This window comes from Schistocerca americana, chromosome 1, assembly GCF_021461395.2.
Source record: "Schistocerca americana isolate TAMUIC-IGC-003095 chromosome 1, iqSchAmer2.1, whole genome shotgun sequence".
In the NCBI taxonomy this organism is placed as follows: Eukaryota; Metazoa; Arthropoda; class Insecta; order Orthoptera; family Acrididae; genus Schistocerca; species Schistocerca americana.
The window spans coordinates 812,894,410-812,920,423 of NC_060119.1; the positions used below are offsets into that span (position 1 = coordinate 812,894,410).

Here is a 26,014-nt window from a genome sequence, read left to right on the forward strand (position 1 = left end):
ACGCATTATTGTGGCCAAGATAAACACGAAGCCCATGCCTACCACAGTAGTACAAGTTTATATGCCAACTAGCTCTGCAGATGATGAAGAAATTGATGAAATGTATGATGAGATAAAAGAAATTATTCAGGTAGTGAAGGGAGACGAAAATTTAATAGTCATGGGTGACTGGAATTCGAGAGTAGGAAAAGGGAGAGAAGGAAACATAGTAGGTGAATATGGCTTGGGGCTAAGAAATGAAAGAGGAAACCGCCTGGTAGAATTTTGCGCAGAGCATAACTTAATCATAGCTAACACTTGGTTTAAGAATCATGAAAGAAGGTTGTATACATGGAAGAACCCTAGAGATACTAGTAGGTATCAGATAGATTATATAATGGTAAGACAGAGATTTAGGAACCAGGTTTTAAACTGTAAGACATTCCAGGGGCAGATGTGGACTCTAACCACAATCTATTGGTTATGAACTGTAGATTAAAACTGAAGAAACTGCAAAAAGGTGGGAATTTAAGGAGATGGGACCTGGATAAACAGAAAGAACCAGAGGTTGTACAGAGTTTCAGGGAGAGCATAAGGGAACAACTGACAGGAATGGGGGAAAGAAATACAGTAAAAGAAGAATGGGTAGCTTTGAGGGATGAAATAGTGAAGGCAGCAGAGGATCAAATAGGTAAAAAGATGAGGGCTAATAGAAATCCTTGGGTAACAGAAGAAATATTGAATTTAATTGATGAAAGGAGAAAATATAAAAATGCAGTAAATGAAACGGGCAAAAAGGAATACAAACGTCTCAAAAATTAGATCGACAGGAAGTGCAAAATGGCTAAGCAGGGATGGCTAGATGGCAAATGTAATGATGTAGAGGTTTATCTCTCTAGGGGTAAGATAGACACTGCCTGCAGGAAAATTAAAGAGACCTTTGGAGAAAGGAGAACCACTTGCATGAATATCAAGAGCTTTGATGGAAACCCAGTTCTAAGCAAAGAAGGGAAAGCAGAAAGGTGGAAGGAGTATATAGAGGGTCTATACAAGGGTGATGTACTGGAGGACAATATTATGGAAACAGAAGAGGATGTAGATGAAGATGAAATGGGAGATATGATATTGCGTGAAGAGTTTGACAGAGCACTGAATGACCTGAGTCAAAACAAGGCCCCCGGAGTAGACAACATTCCTTAGAACTACTGACAGCCATGGGAGAGCCAGTTCTGACAAAACTCTACCATCTGGTGAGCAAGATGTATGAGACAGGCGAAATACCCTCAGACTTCAAGAAGAATATAATAATCCCAATCCAAAAAACAAAAAACAAAAAACAGGTGTTGACAGATGTGAAAATTACCGAACTATCAGTTTAATATGTCACAGCTGCAAAATACTAACGCGAATTCTTTACAGACGAATGGAAAAACTGATAGAAGCTGACCTCGGGGAAGATCAGTTTGGATTTCGTAGAAATGTTGGAACACGTGAGGCAATACTGACCCTACGACTTATCTTAGAAGCTAGATTAAGGAAAGGCAAACCTACGTTTCTAGCATTTGTAGACTTAGAGAAAGCTTTTGACAATGTTGATTGGAATACTCTCTTTCAAATTCTGAAGGTGGCAGGGGTAAAATACAGAGAGCGAAAGACTATTTACAATTTGTACAGAAAGCAGATGGCAGTTACAAGAGTCGAGGGACACGAAAGGGAAGCAGTGGTTGGGAAGGGAGTGAGACAGGGTTGTAGCCCCTCCCCGATGTTATTCAATCTGCATATTGAGCAAGAAATAAAGGAAACAAAAGAAAAGTTCGGAGTAGGTATTAAAATCCATGGAGAAGAAATAAAAACTTTGAGGTTCCCTGATGACATTGTAATTCTGTCAGAGACAGCAAAGGACTTGGAAGAGCAGTTAAACGGAATGGACTGTGTCTTGAAAGGAGGATATAAGATGAACATCAATAAAAGCAAAATGAGGATAATGGAATGTAGTCGAATTAAGTCTGGTGACGCTGAGGGAATTAGATTAGGAAATGAGACACTTAAAGTAGTAAGGGAGTTTTGCTATTTGGGGAGCAAAATAACTGATGATGGTCGAAGTAGAGAGGATATAAACTGTAGACTGGAAATGGCAAGGAAAGCGTTTCTGAAGAATAAAAATTTGTTAACATTGAGTATAGATTTAAATGTCAGGAAGTCGTTTCTGAAAGTATTTGTATGGAGTGTAGCCACGTATGGAAGTGAAACGTGGACGATAAATAGCTTAGAAAAGAAGAGAATAGAAGCTTTCGAAATGTGGTGCTACAGAAGAATGCTGAAGATTAGATGGGTAGATCACATAACTAATGAGGAGGTATTGAATAGAATTGGGGAGATGAGGAGCTTGTGGCACAACTTGACTAGAAGAAGGGATCGGTTGGTAGGACATGTTCTGAGACATCGAGGGATCACCAATTTAGTATTGGAGGGCAGCGTGGAGGGTGAAAATCGTAGAGGGAGACCGAGAGATGAATACACTAAGCAGATTCAGAAGGATGTAGGCTGCAGTAGGTACTGGGAGATAAAGAAGCTTCCACAGGACAGAGTAGCATGGAGAGCTGCACCAAACCAGTCTCAGGACTGAAGAACACAGCAACAACAACCATAATAAAGCTAAAGTGGGAAATGGAACTGTGTTTCAATAAATCCTTGGCTCTGGCACCAGACATGAAAAAAAAAAAAAAAAAAAAAAATTCACCTCTGTGTCAGTTCACTTGGTCTGCATATTCTGACAAGCCTTAGACCAATAATTATCCATGTTTCTTATTAATTTCTATAGAGCCATTGTAAATAACTTATCAATCAAAACCAGTTTTGACATAGAAGATTTTGCACGAGTATTTGACTGCATTTAACTTTATTGTTAAAATGAATTCTACTTTATTTTGGCACAACAATTATTGATGCATGTATAATACTGTAGACCTATCTCTCCAGAGATTGAAATAGGCATGTCTGACTGAATGAGCATACTTCTACATAATAAATCAGAATCTGATCCTGTGGCTAGTGTTTTTCTGGCTCTCCTACTTTGCAATGAGAGTTGATGGTACAGATTACACTACGACAATAAATTTTAATTGATGGGAAACTAACCATAAGAATGTTTCACTGAAACTGTGTGTGGTGCACCATGAAGTGAGAAAATCATTACTGTAAAATGTCTAAGAGATAGTAGCTTATTTGGAAAATTGCTGACTGGAGTGCTTATTTGCAATTCTCCAATAGTGATGCAAAAAGTCAAATTTTTTAGTTAGCGTTCAACAGTATTCAACTGAAGGAGTCTCTTAATGAATTGAAAATAATCACAATGAATGTCTGAGCAAAGAACAAAGCCAAGAATTAATTATTTTGTCTTCATCCTCTTCACCCCTGGGTCGGTCTCTCAAATGTGAAATTGTTTAAGCATTCCCAGATATGACAGGAAGGGAAATCCTATATTGGTCAAAATTGATTCACAAAGTGACCACATGACCTATTTTTATTGCCTTCATCAGAGTGTATAGTTATACAGGTGCCACTATTAATAACTATTTTCTGCAGAATTCCAGCAACACCATCTGATTTAAAATGTGAGAGCTACAGCAGCAGAATTGTCTGTCTAAATAAAATTCTTTGGTTAAAAGTAATACATCGAACATGTTTCCAGAAGATAAATTTGAAGTTATTAGAATGCTTCTGTAAATTTACAAGGTTCATCACACAAAACAATCAAATATTTAAAAAAAAAATTTCCAAATGCAAAATGAATTACTTTATCTCAGGATCCTCTTCAGGTGAACTTTCTCCTTCCAGTGCTGCATATCCTCTGTCTTTTTTTGAGTCTTTCTTATCTTTCCTTTTACCAATCAGTAAGTCTTTTTTTGAAGGGCGCTCGTGTGCTTCATCGCTGACTGAAATGTAAAAAGAGGTACAATATTTTTCAACCTGTATCTACCAAATTAAATTCCTCTTAATAAGAATCAAGAACCATTTCATAAGTTGTCCTAACACAAAGATGGATAAATCAGTACAGATTCAGAGCACTTGATACCCTTGGGTAACAAACGATCCCCAAAGGCAGGAGAATCAGAAATGGTCAACAGTGATGGGTATAGTGAGAACTGTTGTATTAAAGACACATACATACATACGTTCATTCATTTATTGTATTCCATAGATCCCATCAGGCAAGACAAACTTCAAGGCTGTGGAATGAGTCAAGGCATACATTAACAAAAGGCAAGCTATATACCGTATCAACAATAAACTGTCACTACACTACTTCATGCTATTCATGATTACGTCAGCTAAATTTAATTAAGTAAATTAGATTGAAAATTGCCATTTTGAAACAAGCTACTGCACGCTCAGTTACACTAAATTCTTGCTAGTAACACTTATCCTGAGTCCTACATACAGTACTTGACTACTTGTCAAGCAGTTATAGAATGAACACTTCTAATTGTCATGTAGCTGACAGAAATTTTCAGTCCTTGAATCTAAATATTCAGATGATTTGTAGAAAGAGTAGCAAATGAGATATGCTTTAACTTTAATAGTGATCAGTAGGAATTCCCAATTGATTGCTTTATATTAGATAGAAGAGTGTTGAATACTGAAAATTAGTTTTGCATTTCATTTTGTGATTCTGTAAATCACAGTTCAACTCAAGCTCATTTTTACTGACAGCAACAAAACTATTAAAGAATAAATATGTTGGGGAGTATGTATTTAAGATTCCCAAGATCCTTAGACAATTTTCTTACTGTTCACTGAATAAACAGTTTATTTACTTTAGGTGCACTGCCCCCGAAGATAATTCCATGAAACAAGAGGGAGAAAAATTATGAAAAATAAGCCAATACCTCTGTCTTCAGGTCAACACAATGATATAAGCTTCTTAGGGCAAAACACACTGAACTGAGCTTCTTGATTCCTTTATCTCTGTGTTGACTCAATTTTTAGCTTGTTATCTAACTAGATCACAAGGACAACATTATGAAAAGGAGAGACTGCTACTCATTGTATGGCAGAGATGTTGAGTTGCAGACATGTGCAATAAAAAGACTACTAAACACATAAGCTTTCAGCCAGAAGGCCTTTTCCCAAAATAGGCAACACACACACACACACACACACACACACACACACACACACACACACACACATTCATGCAAATGCAGCTCACACACACAACCACTGTCTCTCTGTCTCTGGCTGCCGGGGCCAGACTTAAACAGTGGCCATGTGCATGTGAGCTGCATTTGTGTGTGTGTGTGTGTTATGCCTGTCTTTGACTGAACATCTCCGCTATATGGTGAGTAGCAATCTATCCTTTTTATAATATTGTCGCAGAAGAAGCTGAGCTGCACCGTGGTGTAGTGCTTATGAAGCTAAAATGTTGCATGAAGGGTCGAGAGTTCAAAACTCATTTGGACTGTACAATTTTAATTTCTATATTCGGTTCGAGTACATTCTAGAAGTGTCCACAAATGTCAAGAACCATTTTAGTGTGATGTTCTGTAGCCATATATATACACTATATGCGTTCTGGCTGGAGGCAGTGTGCTCTGCACTCTTGTATGTGTAAGTGCTGAATAAACCTTCGTTAAGTGAAGTTAGGGTTCGTCACTCATCTAATTACACCTTCTTCTACATGAAGTTATTCTGGTGGAGGTGCCGGGTATTGGAACTTGTGATAGCACACATTATTGATCACACAGTGGCTCCCATAAGGCCACGACAGAGCCGCTGTTTATGTGGCGAGAAACCTGAGTTTGAGCCATATTCAACAGATTGCAATCTATCGGAGTTGCAATGACAGCAACTGTATGCCACCACATGAGACATCGTTCCGGGTTCTCTGGTGACGATGGCCAAGATCCAAACAAGTGGCTGAAGGTATATGAGCATATAGCCAAATTTAACAAATGGGATGACACCGTGTGTTTGGCTAAGAATCTTTTCTACTTGGAGGGCACTACCAAGCAATGGTATGAGAACAACGAGGAGAAGTTCAAAAGATGGGAAGTATTCCAGGCACAACTGCGCAAGTATTTTGGTGACACATGATAGAAGAAGTGCAAGGCTGAAGATAAATTTAAGTGCAAGGCACAGTGTCCAAGAGACATAACAGCATCCCACATTCAAGACATCTTGGAGCTGTGTAAAATAGTGGAACCTAGAAAGGAGGAAGAAGGTAAGGTTGCACATCTCATGAAGGGTGTTGCTGAGGATATGTATCAAGCCCTACTCCTGTAGGAGGATTCAACAGCAGACAACTTCATAAAATGGTGCCAGTATATCGGGACAATGAATCAAAAAACAATTACACGAAAGAAGTTTGAACGGCTTCCAAATGTTGTACCGACGTCTGTGATGGAGGAAGCAACTGATTTCACAAGTGTTCTCCATAAGATAGCGAGAGAGGAAGTTCAGAAGGCATTTGGATTGCACAGCAAGCAAAAAAACCGAGACGCTTCAAGAGGTCATAAGGGAGGAAGTGGAGCAGACATTGAACCCGACCTCTCACCCTTCATTTCCCTTTAAAACAGTGAAAAAGTCAAGACCCAAGCGGAGTTACGTTCCTACAATGTCGTATGAGGAACCTGTTTGGGCACCAAGGAAGAATGGCATCTGGAGGACCCAGGATAACCAACCAGTATGTTTCCACTGTGGACAACTGGGACATTTGGTGTGCTATTGTTGAGAAAGATGGCGGATATTTGATGACGTCCGCACCAGAATACAGCAGACCGATCTTAGTCACCGTCAACTCCGGTATGACGAGAACAAAGTAAAAGCATATGGACTATCAGACCAATTGTGTGACTGGATTGAAGAGTTCCTAGATAACAGAACACAGCATGTCATTCTCAATGGAGAGAAGTCTTCTGAAGTAAGAGTGATTTCAGGTGTGCCGCAGGGGAGTGTTGTAGGACCATTGCTATTCACAATATACATAAATGACCTTGTGGATGACATCGGAAGTTCACTGAGGCTTTTTGCGAATGATGCTGTGGTATATCAAGTGGTTGTAACAATGGAAAATTGTACTGAAATGCAGGAGGATCTGCAGCGAATTGACGCATGGTGCAGGGAATGGCAATTGAATCTCAATGTAGACAAGTGTAATGTGCTGTGAATACAAAGAAAGAAAGATCCCTTATCATTTAGCTACAATATAGCAGGTCAGCAACTGGAGGCAGTTAATTCCATAAATTATCTGGGAGTACGCATTAGGAGTGATTTAAAATGGAATGATCATATAAAGTTGATTGTCCGTAAAGCAGATGCCAGACTGAGATTCATTGGAAGAATACTAAGGAAATGCAATCCGAAAACAAAGGAAGTAGGTTACAGTACGCTTGTTCACTCACTGCTTGGATACTACTCAGCAGTGTGGGTTCCGTACCAGATAGGGTTGATAGAAGAGATAGAGAAGATCCAATGGAGAACAGCGCGCTTCGTTACAGGATCATTTAGTATCGTGAAAGTGTTATGGAGATGATAGATCTCCAGTGGAAGACTCTGCAGGAGAGACGCTCAGTAGCTCGGTATGGGCTTTTGTTGAAGTTCCGAGAACATACCTTCACCGAGGAGTCAAGCCGTATATTGCTCCCTCCTACGTATATCTCGCGAAGAGACCATGAGGATAAAATCAGAGAGATTAGAGCCCACACAGAGGCATACCAACAATCCTTCTTTCCACAAGCAATACGAGACTGGAATAGAAGGGAGAGCCGATAGAGGTACTCAAGGTACCCTCCGCCACACACCGTCAGGTGGCCTGCGGAGTATGGAAGTAGATGTAGATGAACAAGAAGATGTGGGTGCAAGACGACGTAGGTAACCATCGCCGCAAGCTTGCTGCTGAAGAGGACACTCCCCAACATGCGGATCTAGGTCTCCATTGCCTTTTAGAAGCTCCAACTGATTACCTAGCCACTGCAACTTGGAAAACTGAAGGGTGCGACCATCCTTGGAGGTGAGGCCGCCGAAGAGAAAAATCTTCCGCCATCGATCACTACAAAAATGATAGGAAACTATGTCGATATCCTCATGGATGGCCGACCAGCCCAAGCTCTTGTGGACTCTGGAGCATCATATTCAGTCATTTCGGAGAAGTACCATTGTCAGTTGCAGAAAACCGTATTCGTCAATAATAAAACATCTCTGCTGAAGGTGGCTAGTGGGAAATATGTAAAACCTACACGAAGATGTACCATTCATGTGGGTATAAGTGGCCATACACAGCCCTTAGAATTCATTATCTTACAAGAGTGTAGTTATGACGTCATTCTCGGATGGAACCTTTTGAAAGCTTCTCAGGCAATTATAGATTGTGGTCGCTTGAAGATTATGCTAGACGAGATGAGATACTGTGGACAGGAAAATGCCCATCCGAGTGTGCGGAGACTATGTGTGCTGGATGAAGTGATCATTCCTGGCAGTCAGCACTACAAAGGTAACTGTCACTTGTCATGCCATGCATCAACCCATGGATCTTGTAGTGGACTATAAGAGAAGCATACCACTGAAGACTGACTTGGTCATCTGAGCCTCTGTCATCTCGTTTAAGAACAGATTCGGTGAATTGTGGAGAACCGCAGATCCTTCCAAGACAAGTGTGCATAGCAAACACTGAGCCATTAATTGAAGAACAGCCGAGTGTCATAGAAACCTCTCATGCCGAGTATGTGGGCAAAATTAGCACTGCCACTATGAGACAAGATCTTGTAGATCAACCATCACCAGATTTCACTAAGGAACGACAGAAGAAGGTACTTGCCATTCTTCAAGAGTTCTCTGAATGCTTCAATCCACAGGTGAAGAGTAAATTAGACAAACTGATGGTGAAGCACCGGATTAGCACTGGAGACCATCAACCAATAAGCCAGAGAGCATGCCGTGAGTCAGCAACATAACGTCGAATAATTTGCGACAAAGTAGAGAAAATGATGAAGAACTACATCATTCAGCCTTCGCAGAGCCCATTGTCATCACCAGTGGTCCTCGTCAGGAAGAAGGATGGCAGTTGGCACTTTTGTGTTGATTACAGGAAGCTCAATAAGATAACTAAAAAGGATGTTTACTCTCTTCCATGAATTGACGATACACTAGATTGTCTGAAGGGGGCTAAGTTTTTCTCAACCTTGGACATGTACTCAGGATACTGGCAAATCAAAGTAGATAAGGCTGATCTTGAAACTTCCTAGCAGATTAAAACTGTGTGCAGGACCGAGACTCGAACTCGGGACCTTTGCCTTCGCAGGAGAGCTTCTGTAAAGTTTGGAAGGTAGGAGACGAGGTATTGGCAGAAGTAAAGCTGTGAGGACGGGGCATGAGTCGTGCTTGGGTAGCTCAGGTGGAAGAGCACTTGCCCGCGAAAGGCAAAGGTCCCGAGTTCGAGTCTCGGTCTGGCACACAGTTTTAATCTGCCAGGAAGTTTCATATCAGCGCACACTCCACTGCAGAGTGAAAATCTCATTCTGGAAGGCTGATCTTGAGAAAACTGCATTCATAACCCCTGAGGGCCTGTATGAGTTTAAGGTGATGCTGTTTGGTATGTGTAATGCACCAGCAACTTTTGAATGGATGATGGATAATCTTCTAAGGTACCTGAAGTGGACACTGTGTCTTTGTTATTTAGATGACTTTATAGTGTTCTCAGAAACATCTGAAGAACATATAAAAAGACTGAGGGCCATTCTTAAGTGTCTCCAACAAGGTGGACTGAAACTTAATCCAGGAAAGTGTCTTTTTGGATCAAAATACTTGGACACCTTGTGTCAAACGAAAGTGTGCAGCCAGACCCAGAAAAGGGGAGATCTATAATGGAATTTCCTATTCCTAAAAGTTTTAGAGATGTGAGAATCTTCCTCAGATTATGTTCTTACTACCGTCGTTTTATCAAAGACTTTTGTAACAAAGCAAGGCCACTCCGAGAGTTATTAAAATCTGATGCTAAATTTTTTTTGGGATGGTGTTCAACAAGATTCTTTCGATATGCTGCAAAAAGCTCTAATGACTGACCCTGTACTTGGTCTGCATGATGAGAGAGCACCTACAGAACTACATAGATGCCAGCGGTTATGGGATCGGTGCTGTTCTGGTGCAAATTTTGAATGGAAAAGAGAAGGTTATAGCCTATGCTTCTAGGACACTTACAAAAGCCGAGAGAAACTACTCAACTACAAAAAGAGAATGTCTTGCTGTGATCTGGACCATCTGCAAATTTCGACAGTATCTCTATGGAAGGCCATTCACAGTTGTTACAGACCATCACTCACTTTGTTGGTTGACGGTTCTAAAGGATCCAACAGGACGACTCACCAGGTGGGCACTACGTCTTCAAGAGTATGACATTACCACATTGTACAAAACTGGAAGAAACCACCAAGATGCCGACTGTCTCTCAAGAAACCCTGAGCAAGACCATCAAGACTTTGATGAAGATAGTGACTGTCTCACAGCACTCCAGGATCTCTCTGAAGAGCAGAAGGAAGACACCAAGGTATCTCAAATTATGCTTGCCTTAAATCGGTCAGAGGGTGTGAAAGGACAATTTAAGGTAGTTAATGGATTACTTTGCAAGAAAAACTTTGATCCGTTTGGAAAGAGGTGGCTAGCAGTGATTCCTAAACACATGCGCTCAGATGTTCTACAGAAATTCCATGACATACCTGCGGCCGGACATTTAGGATTTATTAAGACATGCGATAGAATCTGCAAGAGATTTTTCTGGCCAGGTTTATTTAGGAGTGTCCGCCACTATGTGTCACACTGTCAAGAGTGCCAGAGGAGAAAGGCAGTTCTTCAGAAACCACCCGGCCGACTCATACCAATTCCACCAGCCGAAATACCTTTCCAGTGTGTTGGGATTGACCTCCTCGTATGATTTCCAACGTCTGCTAGTAGCAATAGATGGATTATTGTTTGCACTGATTATCTGACACGCTATGCCATTACAAAAGCCGTGAAAACAGCCGAAGCATCCAAGGTAGCCAAATTCATCGTGGAAGACATTGTATTAAAACACGGTGCCCCAAGGTCATTAATTATGGATCAAGGGAAAGTTTTTCAATCGAATCTTGTGACAGAGATAAACCGTCGGTGCAACATTACTCATCACATGATGAGTGCCAACCATCTGCAAACTAACAGGCTTACTGAGCGCCTTAATAAGACCTTGGCCGACATGCTATCAATGTTCGTCAATGTTGAGCAGAGCAACTGGGATGAGGTGCTACCTTTTGTGAGGCTTGCCTACAACACCGCCAAATAAGACACCACAGGATTTACACCATTTTTTCTGGTGCATGGGCTTGAGGTGACTACGACAATGGACACTGTGTTTCCGTTACATCCTGATGACGTGAACGACGACATCGGCCAGGAGTTAACCAGAGCTGAGGAAGCTTGGCAGTTAGCTCGACTCTGCACACTGCAGGCTCAAGAGAACAATCACTGAAGGTATGACGCGAGCCACTGCCCTGTTGTCTACCAGCCTGGTGACCTCGTCTGGATCTTTAGTCCTGTTCGGAAGGTCGGTCTCTCTGAGAAGCTTCTGACACTATGTTGGGCCTTATAAGGTAGTAAGACAGTTGTCTGATGTTACTTATGAAGTTGAAGATTTCGACCCTGACACAAGACAATGAAAGATCAGAGATATGGTCCACATCCTTCGAATGAAGCCCTAAAAGATCCTGCAACCCGGCAACAGGCGGAAAGGTGATGAAGGGCATAGTGGCAAAAGAAGTTCTAATAAGATCACCACCAGGGAGAGAATCAGTCATCAGGAGTCGTCAGAGTATGCAGGACCGATGACTTGTTCCCGAACTAGGAGGACGTAACACCGAGACGCTGTTCTCTTAAGGAGGGAGCAATGTCGCAGAAGAAGCTGAGTAGCACTGTGATGTAGTGGTTATGATGCTATACTGTTGCATAGAGGGTCATGAGTTCAAAACTCACCTGGTCTGTACAATTTTAATTTCTATATTCGATTCGAGTACATTCTAGAAGTATCCACAAACGTCAAGAATCATTGTACTGTAATGTTCTGCAGCCGTATATATACTGTATGTGTTCTGTAGCCGTATAAATACTACAATTCGTTCCGTGCTCTTGTATTTGCATGTGCTGAACAAACCTTCGTTAAGTGGAGTTACTGTTCGTCATTCATCTAATTACACCTTCTTCTATGTGACAGTATTGTCATTATTCCATCCTGGATTTTTCATTGTTAGATCACACGGAATTTCACTCAGTGTGTTTCATTTAGTGCATGATCATTAATATCTACTTCCTGTGCTAACGAGCCACTATTGCTTGTTTGAGATCACATGATATGAATCTTTGAGAGATTAAGATTTAAATTGTTAGCTTTGAGCCAGTTGTATGCCTGTTCAGCTTTCATCTGAGCTATGTTGGCTAAAGTTGAGCTGCTAAATATCACAATACACAATAATATATCTAAAAACGAAGTGTGCGAGTGTATACCCATCCTTTTTTCCTTTTTTCCCCCCTAAGGTAAGTCTTTCCGCTCCCGCGATTGGAATGACTCCTTACCCTCTCCCTTAAAACCCACATCCTCGTCTTTCCCTCTCCTTCCCTCTTTCCTGATGAGGCAACAGTTTGTTGCAAAAGCTTGAATTTTGTGTGTGTGTTTGTGTTTGTTTGTGTGTCTGTCGACCTGCCAGCACTTTCATTTGGTAAGTCACTCATCTTTGTTTTTAGATATATTTTTCCTACGTGGAATGTTTCCCTTTATTATAACAATACACAATAATCTTCTTATGAAAATATGTATGTGTAATCATGTTCTAATTTTTAACTTACACTAATCACTGTACGACGGCATGAAGAGTAATAATCACACTACAAATGGAAGTAACTTAACACAATTTTATTAAATGACAAAATCATTCGTTCATAATGAAAAAATCTTCAGTCCATAATGAAAAATGCTTTTTGTATAGAATAATAAATCTTTAGCATTACAGTCATATTGTAAGCAATTGAAATACAGTTATTTGTAATGAAAACTTAATTGCACTAAAATTAATTGTTAAAAGGATTTATTTTATAAAATTTAGAATGGAAAAAATTTACAGTTCATAATACAGGTAACTGAAGATATATTTATACTCTCCACTGACCTCCATGTTACATGTGAAATTATTTGTATTAATCTCTTTTCATTGCAGTCTACATCAAACAGTAATTGTAATAAAGCTGAAAGTATGATGCATTGTCAAAAGTCTAAATAAAGGCTGATGACATGTCAAAGCAGTGCAGTTGTTAAACTGAGAGTCAGTTGGTCAGTAGTTGTTATTCAGTTGTTATGAGACAATTGTTGGTTGGTTGGTTGATTTGGGAGAGAGAACCAAACAGCAAGGTCATCTGTCCCATTGGATTAGGGAAGGATGGGTAGGAAGTCAGCCGAGTCCTTTTAAGCGAACCATACCAGCATTTGCCTGAAGCGATTTAGGGAAATAACGGAAAACCTGAATCATGATGGCCAGATTTGGGTTTGAACCGTCATTCTTCTGACTGTGAATCCAGTGTGCTAACCATTGTGCCACCCCGCTCAGTATGACAGTTGTGCTGGAGTTATTTCAGTAAGGCACATGTTTTTTATTAATAAATGAAGAAAACCAAAAAATCATGTGCACTGGATTTTCATCTCAAAAAGAAAAAGAGAGATTTGCTAAAAAAAAAAAAATGCAGATTAATCCAAAAAGTAACAAACTTAGGACATCTGCAGTGCACAGGAATGAATTGAAATCAAGATCAGCAATCATTGTCACCATTGAATTCTACAAGAGAAGTACACAAAATACAACTTTAATTTCCTGATATAAAACTTCTGCAACTTGCAACACAACTCATTTAGTCACTGAGCAAAATGTAATTTACAACGAAAATTTTGAGTGAACTTATCTACAGTGAGAAACAACATGTTAAAGTTGCTTGTGTCATCAAAAATATTACAGCTCGAGATCAATATTTTATAGTCATGAGAAGGTCATTTAAGGAGGTTGAGAACAACATTCTGATTTTAGTTTTGCGTCTGTGACACAGTCTGTCCACGATACTCCTGTGCGTCCAACGGATGCAGTACACATCGCTAGTCTCAGAGGGTGCCACACACAAGCAGTCTCAGTATGGTGACACAAATAGTATGATCAGCCGCCTCATAGATGGTGCACATACAAGGAACTAGTTCAGGCCCCTCATAGATGGCACACATTTAGGAAATACTTTGTGTTCCCACTACAAATTGGCCATTCATCTGTGAATAATTATGTCTGCCACCCGAGAGAATGCTGAAAACCAAACTATTTTACGTAGCTGCCAAACAGTTCAAAGGAATACATTTGTACGCCGAGCACATGATTTAAGTCACTGCATGCCGACACTCAGCCAGTTCCAGGAGTTCTTCAGTTCTACAGTTGTCTCCTAGTTACCAACAGTGCTGACCAGTTCTAGTTGCTGGACAGTTTATGCTGTGTAATTTGCAAAGTGATAGTCAAATTGTTTATCTATTGAGAGACTGAACTTAAACTTTCAAAGTGGCAGTCCACACTGAACTTCAATTAGATTAGTTAGTAATCACCTATGGTATTACGTTAGCTTAGGTACAAAAGTTTACATCTATGTCATGCCTTCTCTGGAAGCTAAAGATGTCTCTTATTTCAAAAAAAAGATTGTGATTGTTTCTCATATGTTGCCTAGTGATTATGTTTAAGAAATAATGCCCTGTGAAGAGTTTTTAGCTAGTGTACAAGTACGCCACTTCCATTTAGCTAAGGATATTTGTGGCAGGGGGGGTTCACTTCCTGTTACCTTTATGTTGGGTACCTACTTCAGCTGCACACAACAGATGTGCTCTGCTTTCTGTTATGCAAGAGGAATGGCATGAATGCCATAACACTTTAGTTTGCTGTATAGACTTTCATGATAAACACAATCAAGGGTTTTTCAAGATTACAAAATATTCCAACATGGTAATTTTTCTTGCTTAGTTCTGTTAGCACTCCACTGTTGCAGTCCTGTGTTGCTTCTCTGTGAATAATCCTTCACAAAAGTCAAAATGAGAGGCCATTAACAAGTTCTGTTCAGTTAAATGAGTCAGTATTCAACCACAGGCCATTTTTCCATTCACTTTTAAAATAGTTGGAAGAAGTGAAGTATATCCACAATTAAAGGTGATTTGCTTACCTCTTGTTTTATAAATGAGCGTTTCTACAGAATTTTTAAGTCCTTCAGGAAATACATCCTGAGTCACTAACAGTTTAAGGGTTGTCCCTTCAAGTCTGCACAAGATTTTAATATTCTGCTAGAAATATCAACCAGCAAAATTACTACCTATTAGTGAGCTGTTGAATTTGTAGTCTTCTTAGGTATTTTATTTTTGAAACTGTCTATTCATGACGTATGCAGTGTCTGCACAAGTAAACCTAATACATCTGTATTTGGTTGTCTAGTAGTAGGTGCAGTGTTTGCTGCCACTGTGAGGCAATAACCATTGAATTTTGTGATCAACCGTTTGAGACTGTCATCTTTTCTGTCACAGCTATTTTCTGGAAGTTCAATGACATTTGATTCACTATTTTTATTTGTTTCCATTTCTTCTTGTTTAGTTACGTTCCAGACTGTTTTTGCCTTACTCTTGGAGCGTTTTCTTTATTGAGCATAGTACACGAGTTTTGCTTTCTTTAATAACTGATCAGAGGATTTCACAATACTGTTGATAATGAAGTTTCTGTCCTGACTACAACTTGAACTCTGAATTAGAGCTCTCTCTGTCCAACAACGGTATTTTATCCCAAGAGCTATTCACTCAAGAACATCATATTTACAGCATCACTGCATCCATTGAAGAATTTTCAAATTTATGAAGTTCATTGTATAAATACTTGATGTAGAAAGTGTAGTATTTGTAATTTTAAATAAGTGTGCATAGAGATCATGTTCACTTCTATACTTACAAACTGACTTGTCCACTGTCTTAACATAAGCTGCTTTTGTAAATAACATTACCAATAAAACAAAATACAATACCCTCTCTTTGGTTTGGTTTTACTCTTATCTGCTTTAGAGGAAAACAAGTCTCGAAGAGCTCTAAGAATATGTTTAAGAAAGACTTTCATTTTCAATCCACACTATCTGCTTTATAATTTTTTTCCCCCAGAGATTTCCCTGTAATTTCTTCCTAAATGCAGTGGTCAAGCCACTGTTTATGATTCAGCAAGGCAATGCCTTTCTTCTATGATGTTATGGTCAGGTAAACCACTGACTTGATTTTTACGGCTAGCTCACTGCGGGTTTTTGAGTATAACAACAACTTGTCAATAGTAGTTGCACTATGTCCGTCAATCTCCAAAGGGAATTTTAGTGTGGAAAATAATCCAAAGCTAAGCATCAAAACTTCTGATGTCCTCAATCAATACTGCTGCTAGAAAATCAAACAAAGACAATGATTCTTGCTTTGGTTGTATGCATTGCTACTTTGTTTAATACTCGCTTCATAAGAAACGAAGAGTACATTGTGGAGGTGATCTAGACTACTACATATTTATATAGGGGAAAATGTTTGGTGAGAGACATTCAGAAGAACACAAGTCTGAGGCAAGCATTCTAAATGTTCAAATTTGGCAGAATAATCACAAGATCTGAAAAGAGAGATTGAGGTATTGAAATCAAATGTGGCAACAATGATTAGAGTGGAGTGGATAGGAAAAAAATATACTCGTATTTGAGCTGTAATTCCATGATACTATTAAATGATGACTGAGGGTTCAAACTAGAAAGCTATTAATGCAAATATGTTAAAATAAGCAGCATAACGACAAAATTCTTATCCTGGAGAATGAGATCCAACTAAAGTATTTGACAAACCCCTGGAAAAGAAACTGGTTACAATTTTCAGGGGGTAATTGGTGATAAGAGGTGAAATAATCAGTGGCTGGTTAACACAGGTGCAGCATTTGCCGGGCTTTCAGGAAGAAATGGTGATGAAGATCTGTTTATAAACTAGTATGGGCAGAAATTTTTTTGTTTTTAAAATAATATTTGTGTAACTCTTACTTCCCACTGCAGATACAGTCTCCTTAGTGGCCAGAGAGAATTTTGGACTTGGAGAAGGTGCCAAATATGAAATTGGCAGTAGTGTTTGTGGTTAACATGTTTGATATGGCCAGAGGTTGAAGCAGATTCAGAAGAAGTAGTTGAGTTTCTGCAGGAGAGAGTAGACATTGTTGCTGTGAGTCCACATTATGAATATATCATCAGTGAATATGAAACAGTCAAGGAGCCTAATGTGCTGGTCAGATAGGCAGAATTTCTTTAAGTGGCATGTAAACAGATTTATATAATTATACCCCTGACAGTTCTGCTGATTTCCTTGTGTCAATTTGGCCTCCAAACGACCTGTAATTATGAGTTAGAACGTAGTTAGACAAGCATGTTACAGGAAGAAGTTATGGTTTAACATTCCATCAGTGTTCATGTCATTATGGTCAGAGCACTCAAGTCGGCAAAAGAATTGGTTGTGTTCTTTACAAAGGGACCATCTAGGCATGCTACATATTAGGAATGAGGTGGTGGGGTTAGTGCCAGGATTTTCTGAGAGAAGTAGTGATCCATGGCAACATGACAATGGTAATGGTGAATGCTGTTGTACAACATCTATGGAGATGCAAGTGAGGAGATTATGGCAATGGTGCTCTCCGAGAGATGGTACAGGAAGTTATTAATATCTCATATATAGGAAGGGATGTTGAAGAGAAATTGAGAGAGACAAAGATAGTTATTTTTTCTCTGAGCACATTGTAACCAATCTTTAACTGGAAGATCGAAAGAGCTCGGTCTGTGGAGCTTTGGGTGCAAGTAAAATGTGGCTGAAAGGGCAGCTGTCAGGAGGAGGAACGACGATTGATTTCCAGTCTGTGAATATCTGCTTGATCCACAACTGTGATGCTAAAATAATTGGAAAGGGAGTGGATGAAGGATCTAGGAGCTAAGTGGGGGATCAGGAATTCCTATTTACTTACCAGTGGGTGGCTGAGCAGGAGAAAGTTGTGAGGATGTAGATTATTAATGTCACATTAATAATCTAGATAGACTGGCTATTGCCTCTGGGTTTGTGACTTGTGAATATAGAAAACTAACACTATTCAAACTTTTGTTTCAGAGTCTCCACAATGCACATTCAGTAACAGGTATTCCACAATTGATAACCAGCTGTAGCAGACAACAAATAGCTTAGCTATAATCACTGACCACTATGAGCAGAGGGGGACCTCCTAAAATAACCAAGGAACAGAATAGATGGAGTTCCTGACTAATATGCATCTGCGTCATTTCTCAAATGGGGTTTCTGGGTAGTTTAGAGGATCACATCTCCGTATACGAAAGTCTCAGTGAATGAAGGGAACTTCTTGTTATTTACTTAGAATCAAGTGTATTATTTTGCTGTGTGAGAAATACACTGAAGAGCTAGTGCCTAATACCAATGTCTCACCATCTGTCAGCCCCTCACTCTCATGCGGGGATGCTGAGTCAGTTTTTCCAACAGACAGATTTGGAATACACAGAAATACACACATCAAAAAAAGTTTTTTATCACCTCGGTTCCGAGAGTTCTGGAAAGTGTACAGAAAATTGGAAAAAGAGATCAACATAAACATCATTTCTGCTCTTTTTATTGCTCATGAAAACCACACATTGCATGTTGTACCACGACATAGTGAGACCTTCAGAGGTAGTGGTCCAGATTGCTGTACACACCAGTACCTCTAATACCCAGTAGCATGTCCTCTTGCACTGATGGAAATGGAAATGAAGTCCCATGCTTCTTGACAGAATGCAGAGGAACGACACAGGAGACCCACACCGCCGTACTAGGCAAGGTCCAAATCGAGGTGGTTTGCCGTTGCCTTCCTCCAACCGTTATGTGGATCAATAATGATGATGAAGATGACACCCAGTCATCTCAGTGCAGGTGAAAATTCCTGTCCCTGCCTGGAATCGAACCTGGGACCCATGCTGGGGAATGAGAACTTACCACGAGATCACGAGCTGCGGACTTCTTGCACTGATGCATGCATGTATTCGTTGGGGCATACTATCCACAAGTCCATGAAGGCACTATTTGTCCAGATTGTCCTCCTCCTCAATGGCGATTTGGCAAAGATCCCTCAGAGTGGTTGGTGGGTCACATTATCCATAAACAGTCCTTTTGAATCTATCCCAGGCATTCTCTGTAGGGTTCATGTCTGGAAAACATGCTCGCCACTCTAGTTGAAAGATGTCATTATCCTGAAGGAAGTCATTCACAAGATGTGCACGATGAGGGCACGAATTGTTGTTCATGAAGACAAATGCCACACCAATATGCTGCCAATATGGTCGCACTATCAGTCGGAGGATGACATTCACGTATCGTACAGCCATATCGTCAGCCTCATATAATGCCACCCCAAAAGACCAGGGAACCTCCACCTTGCTGCACTCACTGTACAACGTGTCTAAGGCATTTAGCCTGACCAGGTTGCCTCCAAACATGTCTCCTAAGACTGTCTGGTTGAAGGCAAATACAACACTCATCGGTGAAGAGAATGTGATGCCAATCCTGAGCGCTCCATTCGGCATGTTGTTGGGCCCATCTGTACTGCACTGCATGGTTTCGTGGTTGCAAAGATAGACCTCGCCACAGATGTTGGGAGTGAAGTTGCGCATCATGCGCCTACTTTGCACAATTTGAGTCGTAACACAACGTCCTGTGGCTGCACGAAAAGTATTATTCAACATGGTGGCATTCCTGTCAGGGTTCCTCTGAGCCATAATCCATAGGTAGCAGTCATCCACTGCAGTAGTAGCCCTTGGGTGGCCTGAGCGAGGCATACTGTCGACAGTTCCTGTCTCTCTGTGGCCATGTCTGAACAACATCAGTTTGGTTCTCTCCAAGACACCTGAACACTTCCCTTGTTGAGAGCCCTTCCTGGCACAAAGTAACAATGCGGACACAATCGAACTGCGGTATTGACCATCTAGACATGGAAGAACTACATGACAACACGAGACATGTACCTTCTTTCTGGTGGAATGGCTAGAACTGATCGGCTGTGAGACCCCTTCCATCTAATAAGCGCTGCTCATGCATCGTTGTTTACACTTTTGGGCTGATTTAGTGACATCTCTGAACAGTCAAAGGAACTGTGTCTGTGATAGAATATCCACAGTCAACATCTATCTTCAGAAGTTCTGGGAACCAGGGTGATGCAAAACTTTTTTTGATGTGTGTATAACAGATCTGTGGTAGCATGGGCATGGTCTTAGTCATCTGGAAGTGTGTGTGTAGTACGTACAGTGGAAAGCGTAGAGTGACTAAATTACTTTTTAAGTTGTTAAGCCAACTTGTTCGAAGTAAGTACAAACATAAGATGATTTATTGACAACAGCACTCCACATCTTTGACACACTGGTGACCCTTCACGATGTAAGAGAAAGCCATGTGCCAGTGTGTAATGCTCCACTCTGAGCCTTAAGTGCTACTTCTTCAGCTCAGCATGGTCAGAAGGAGGTGGGGCACAGCCACACTGATGGTTTTACTGATCACAGCTTACAGCTCCCAGTACCAGACACTGAGCTTCCCACCAAATGAAGTATTTTGTGTCATGTATGTGGTAATAGCCTGCAGAGGGACTGAACAGCAAGCAAGAGGTGAAAGGGAGAAAGCCTCCTTGGTAGCCATATGAGCAGTTCATTTCCCCAGATCCCTATGTGACCTGAAACCCAGCAGAAAATTATTTCCTTTTCCTATCTTTGCAAGAAAATGCGAGGGTCCTGGACACATTGCAGCACCCTGTCCAGTGAGGGCAATAGCAGAAAGGGCACTTAGGGAACCAGAGCATATGAGAAATTTCCTGCCATGATGCAGTTTCGTCTTCTCCACTGCCCTCAGGGTATCAATTAATTCCACATAAAAAAATAATCTGGGGTGCAATACTTCCTTTACCAGTTCACATCAAAAAGTAACCTGAGCCTATGTAGCAGCCGAGGGTGATCCCTACCCCACCCCTGGCTTTAGACCCTAATGCCCTCTCCCTGCAATAATTCAAGAGTATCCCTTGCAACGATATCATATGAGGTAGGATACATTTGCCATGGCTGACTATCATATGGAACTCAATAATTCTGAGAGAATATTGTCTACACTAGGTACTTGGTTTCAATTTACGTCATTCAAATTTCAGTCAAATTCTTCTCACAATATCATATTCCTCATCTCATCTTCATTTACCTCTTTTAACCTTTTTATAATATTGACTTGAAGTTCATTTCTCTTCTGTATATTTCTTGTACATTTCATCTTTCCTCTTTTCTTAGTACTCGCTTGCCACCAGAGCTATTTATATTCAGACAACTGTTTCTTGTTTCTCCATAAGCTTCTTTAATTTTCCTATAGGCAGTAACTATCTTTCTCATAATCATTCACACTTCTAAAGCTTTGCCTTTTTGCTCTACCCACTTCTAGTTTGCCATTTTGCACTTTTTGTTCATCTCAGTTGACATCAATATTCCCTCTTGCCTGTATCACTTGCTACACTTTTATATTTTTTTCCTTTCTTCAATTACATTCAATACCTTTGGAGTTATCCAAGGGCTTCTACTAGGTCTTGTCTTTTAACTATTGATTCTCTGCTGCCTTCACTACTTCATCTCTCAAAGTTGTCTGTTCATGTTCTATTGTACAACTTTCCCCGTTTCAGACAACTATTCCCCAATGCCCTCTTTGAAGTTCTAAACAACCACTGGTTCTTTCAGTTTATCTATGGTCGCGCCTCTTTAATTTCCAACCCATGTGAAGTCCATAGCCAATAAATTATGAGCAGAGTCCACACCTACCCTTGAAAATGTTTTGCAGTTTTCAGTCTAGTACTGGCCCATGTAACAAGTTGTGGCAAAATTACATAACTAACATTTTGGTGTCTGCAGGTCCTAGTCACATAAAAAAAATGCCATTTCATGATTCTTTAGCCAAGTGTTAGCAGAGATAAACTGTGCTTTGTGCAAAATCCTACTAGATGACTTCCCATTTCATTCCTTTACCCCAGCCCATGTTCTCCTATTAGCCTACTATTTTCCTCTTCTACATAAAATTACAGGCCTGTGTATCTTATTTAACTTGATTTATGGAGCATTTGGGCTTAAGTGAACTTATGGTGTACCAAGCTCTTTCACTGTATGCTACTGCTGGCAATTTATTTCTCTTGGTCATAGCCATTCAGGTGATAGCATACGGTAGCCAATGAGAAAATCTGAATCTAATGATTTGTTTTGGCAGAATATGTGAACTGATCTGCGTTTGATATGGAGAGTGGGAAGAAAACTAGATATGTTGTCAGACCCACCTGTAGCATAACCCAATGCCTAGATTGGGTTAGAGTGTGACAATTTGCTTGCGAGTTGGTGAAGCCAACAAATCGAATGGAAGGAAACTAGATGAGCTGACAGACTGACCTGTAGCAGTGTCACAGATTGAAGCGTAGCATATCATGACATATACATTCGTCATTAGGATAACCTACTTGTATCTCTTATTTTCAATTTCACCAAATGTTCCTCCATGTGGTTATTTTCTAACCTAGTCAAACAAAGTTCCAGTTATCTTTATTCACAGACCATAGGAAATTATGAGCGAGTGTTGGCTACTGTCAACCAACTCATGTTTCATCTTCTTCACTTTCCACCATTCATCATAACAGCTGCAGCACGCAACAGAAATGCCCTGGTATACTGTAAGTGTACTTTTACTAGCATATGCATTAATTCTCATTGCCTGCTACAGAAATACTTACAGTCACTTTCATTACTCTTCTTTCCTGATTCAGATGCGTAAAGTCCTGGAAAATCTTTTTCAACATCTGGGCTTTCAAATTCCATTCTTCACTATCTCCTGGGAAGAGAAAAAGACTGAGTTCAGCCAATGCAAAGTAAAAACTTATGTAAAATAAAATCACAAATTTCACTTTAGGCCCATATAGAAAGCACATGGCAATATTCAGTATTGACTATTATCTTCATGTTTCTGTTTCTGAAAATACAATAATACAAGAGAAGCATCTAGTTTTTACTCCAGTTTAAAGACTTTCCAATACAGAATAATAAATATTTTCAAACTTTTAAATAAGGAACGCAGGTTGCAATTTAACAAGTCATTGATTTCCCACTTACCAGAAATAAAATGTAAGCTCAGGTTGAACTGGGGTGGGTCAGGAAATCAGGCATGCCATTCTAAAGGAACCATTCTTGCAAGTGATTAAGGTGTAAGCACTGCCCCTGTTGTCTATTTTGCTTGTATCTTGTTTCTAGATCTCTGATACATCCTAAAAGACTGAACATTTACATCTCCTGATACCCTAATCATGTAGCATGTCATTTAGTAATAACGAAACCTTCATTGTCTTTATCGCTACTTAAGACAGAAGGTGAGGATACATTCTTCAATTGTTTAAACAGGAATATCTAAGGCAGAGTTAACAGTCATAAAGATGGGAAAAAGACAATATTTTATCTCCAGCATTCACAGCACTGCAGCTGCTACTTTGTCAGTATAAACTGACGAACATTTAGTAGGAAAAAGAAACATGAAATGATAAGAAGTACGAGTAGCAGTACAAGTGAAGCAGTTTAATTGATATTAATGTTTTCTTAAGAACAGAATTTAATATTCAAGTCTTAATGTAAATATATTAAAATTTTTAGGGTACTTTTACTCCTGGCAATACTTTATGTACTTGAAATATTCCAAGAGACACAGTTGCTAAAATTCGATATTAAATTGTCTGAAAAGTGTTGAGGGAGATAACGGCTCATATACAATGTTAAACTGCAGTTCCTCTGATCACTGACAAGTAAGACCCTCCTCACACCACCAGAAGAAAGTAAGTATGGTATATATTACTACCAACAGGGCAAAATTTAGTGCAGAATCAAATTTTCTTTTATTCTTTCAAATGTTCCATTAACAGAAGAGACAAATTTTAGAAACCTAACCTGTATACTAGATTAAAAATAAACTCTCACTATACTGCAACAAACTATTTGTGTTACATCAGGTAAATGTAGTGATGTAATTTAGTAAGAAAACCACGGTTCTTTAAAAAATTAGCTGCTTCCTCAGTTATTTTAAATACAAGCACATTGGTGGATAAGTTAGTTCCCACATCTCCCTCCCCCAAGAGACATCACCCTACTTGATAACATTACTTCTAGACTTGCCAATAGTCTCAGTTCAGCAAGGAAGGGAGTCCACAAGTTTCTTTGGTATGCCACATCCAACTGAAGCCACTTACTAATGATTAAATCCTGTAGAGCTGCTGGGTTGTGAGGACGTTGACTGGTATGTTTCACCTACAGTTCCACATAGTCCCAAACAAAGTCTATGGGAATTAAGATACATGATCTAACAAGCCAGTCTAGACATGATAAGAATGCCCCAGTGTTTGTCAAACCACAAATATACGTGTGTTTTAACATGGCTGTTAACATCTAAGAAGGCAGGTGTGTCCATAGATACCTCTGACGAAGATGCAGAAGAAGGGGCAATAATTGGTCACCCTGAATGTTATATAAACATCGTGGTTCATTTTCATGGTAAGCTGAATGAGAGAGCCCAACCATTGTACACAAAGACACCCCTGAGCCATCAAAGAACCATCTCCACCATCAACTTCCTGCCATGACTTGTGTCAGTAGTGGAGGTGCAAATGTCTGCCTGGTACCAGCTCTGCATCAATCTGCAATGCTCCAAAGTAGCAAGTGCACTCTTTTATGGGGTGAGTAATATTATTTCCAATCAGCTTATTACATAGGCCTATTCTCCTTGTCAGTAAGTCCATCTCATCCTGAGGCCTGTGCGACCTGCTCCTCCCTTCCAGCCTTCCCTTATCCATCCATCCTCTTCTCTCTAGGGAGAGTTTTTTCTACCCCTTCTCTTTTACTCCTCTTCTTTTATTCGTCAATTTGCAATCCTCAAAATGTTGCCTTGTGATGGTAAGTACTGATCAATTATTCCATCTGTCTTTAATTTTACATATTAAATGCTTTGCTGCTCCTCTCCTTCTAGCAATGTAGTGCTTCAACTCTCATCTACAGGATAATAAAAGCAAGAATTAAGGGAGCATTTTCTGCAACAGTACTAAAAAATTTCAAATTAATGATTATGAGAAGGATTCGGTGCAACTCACCATAAAGGTGGCACATTAGGTGGCATTCCTTGTGGTACAAGGTGTGTAAATATATGATTAGTATGATTAATTCATCCAAATAATTGAGTTGCAGACAGGCACAGCAAAAAGACTTGACACACACACAGCTTTCAGCCAACACTTTCTTCAGAAAAGAAAGGAAGAAAATACCCCCCCACCCCACACACACACACACACACACACACACACACACACACATTCAGATGACCAGACACACCTCATACACACACATGAACGCTATCACCTCACACACATATGAACACTGTCACCTGCCACTCTGGCCAGACTACAACTGTGTTTAATGAAACTGCTTTCATTCAACATAATAGCTGCAGTCTGGTCAGATCAGCTGGTGATAGTGGTCATAAGTGCATGAGATGTGCCTGCTCGTTGAATGCGTGTGTATGTTTTCCCTTCTCTTCTGAAGAAAGGTTTTTGGCTGAAAGATCAGTTTGTAACAGTCTTTTTGTTGTGCCTGTCTGTAACTCAAATTATCATCTTTAATGTGGATAGCAATCTATCCTTTTCATAATTGTTGATATTCCAACCTGAACTTTCTTTGTTTAAAATTCCAGATCATTTTGTTACAATAACTGTTTGCCTCATTTCGAAACTTTATCTGTTCAATTGGTGATATTACAATATTGTTAAGCAACAATCAATCTTTTCTGATGCAAAGCTGCTTTTCCCTATTTGTTGATTTGATTTTCAAACATTGTAATGACTATACA

The 26,014-nt window shown here is 39.9% G+C and overlaps 1 protein-coding gene across 1 annotated transcript in view; it reads right to left on the reverse strand.

Annotated features, from left to right (window-relative positions):
- The window catches only part of LOC124612888 (ralA-binding protein 1), a 123,859-nt gene that overhangs the window by 93,709 nt on the left and 4,136 nt on the right, over positions 1–26,014 (reverse strand). Inside the window, exons 2-3 of the mRNA XM_047141344.1 lie at positions 22,872–22,969; positions 3,776–3,914 (exon numbers count right to left, since the gene is read on the reverse strand). Coding sequence (XP_046997300.1) covers positions 3,776–3,914; positions 22,872–22,956 — 224 coding nt within the window. The 5' untranslated portion in view covers positions 22,957–22,969. The remainder of the gene's footprint in view (positions 1–3,775; positions 3,915–22,871; positions 22,970–26,014) is intronic.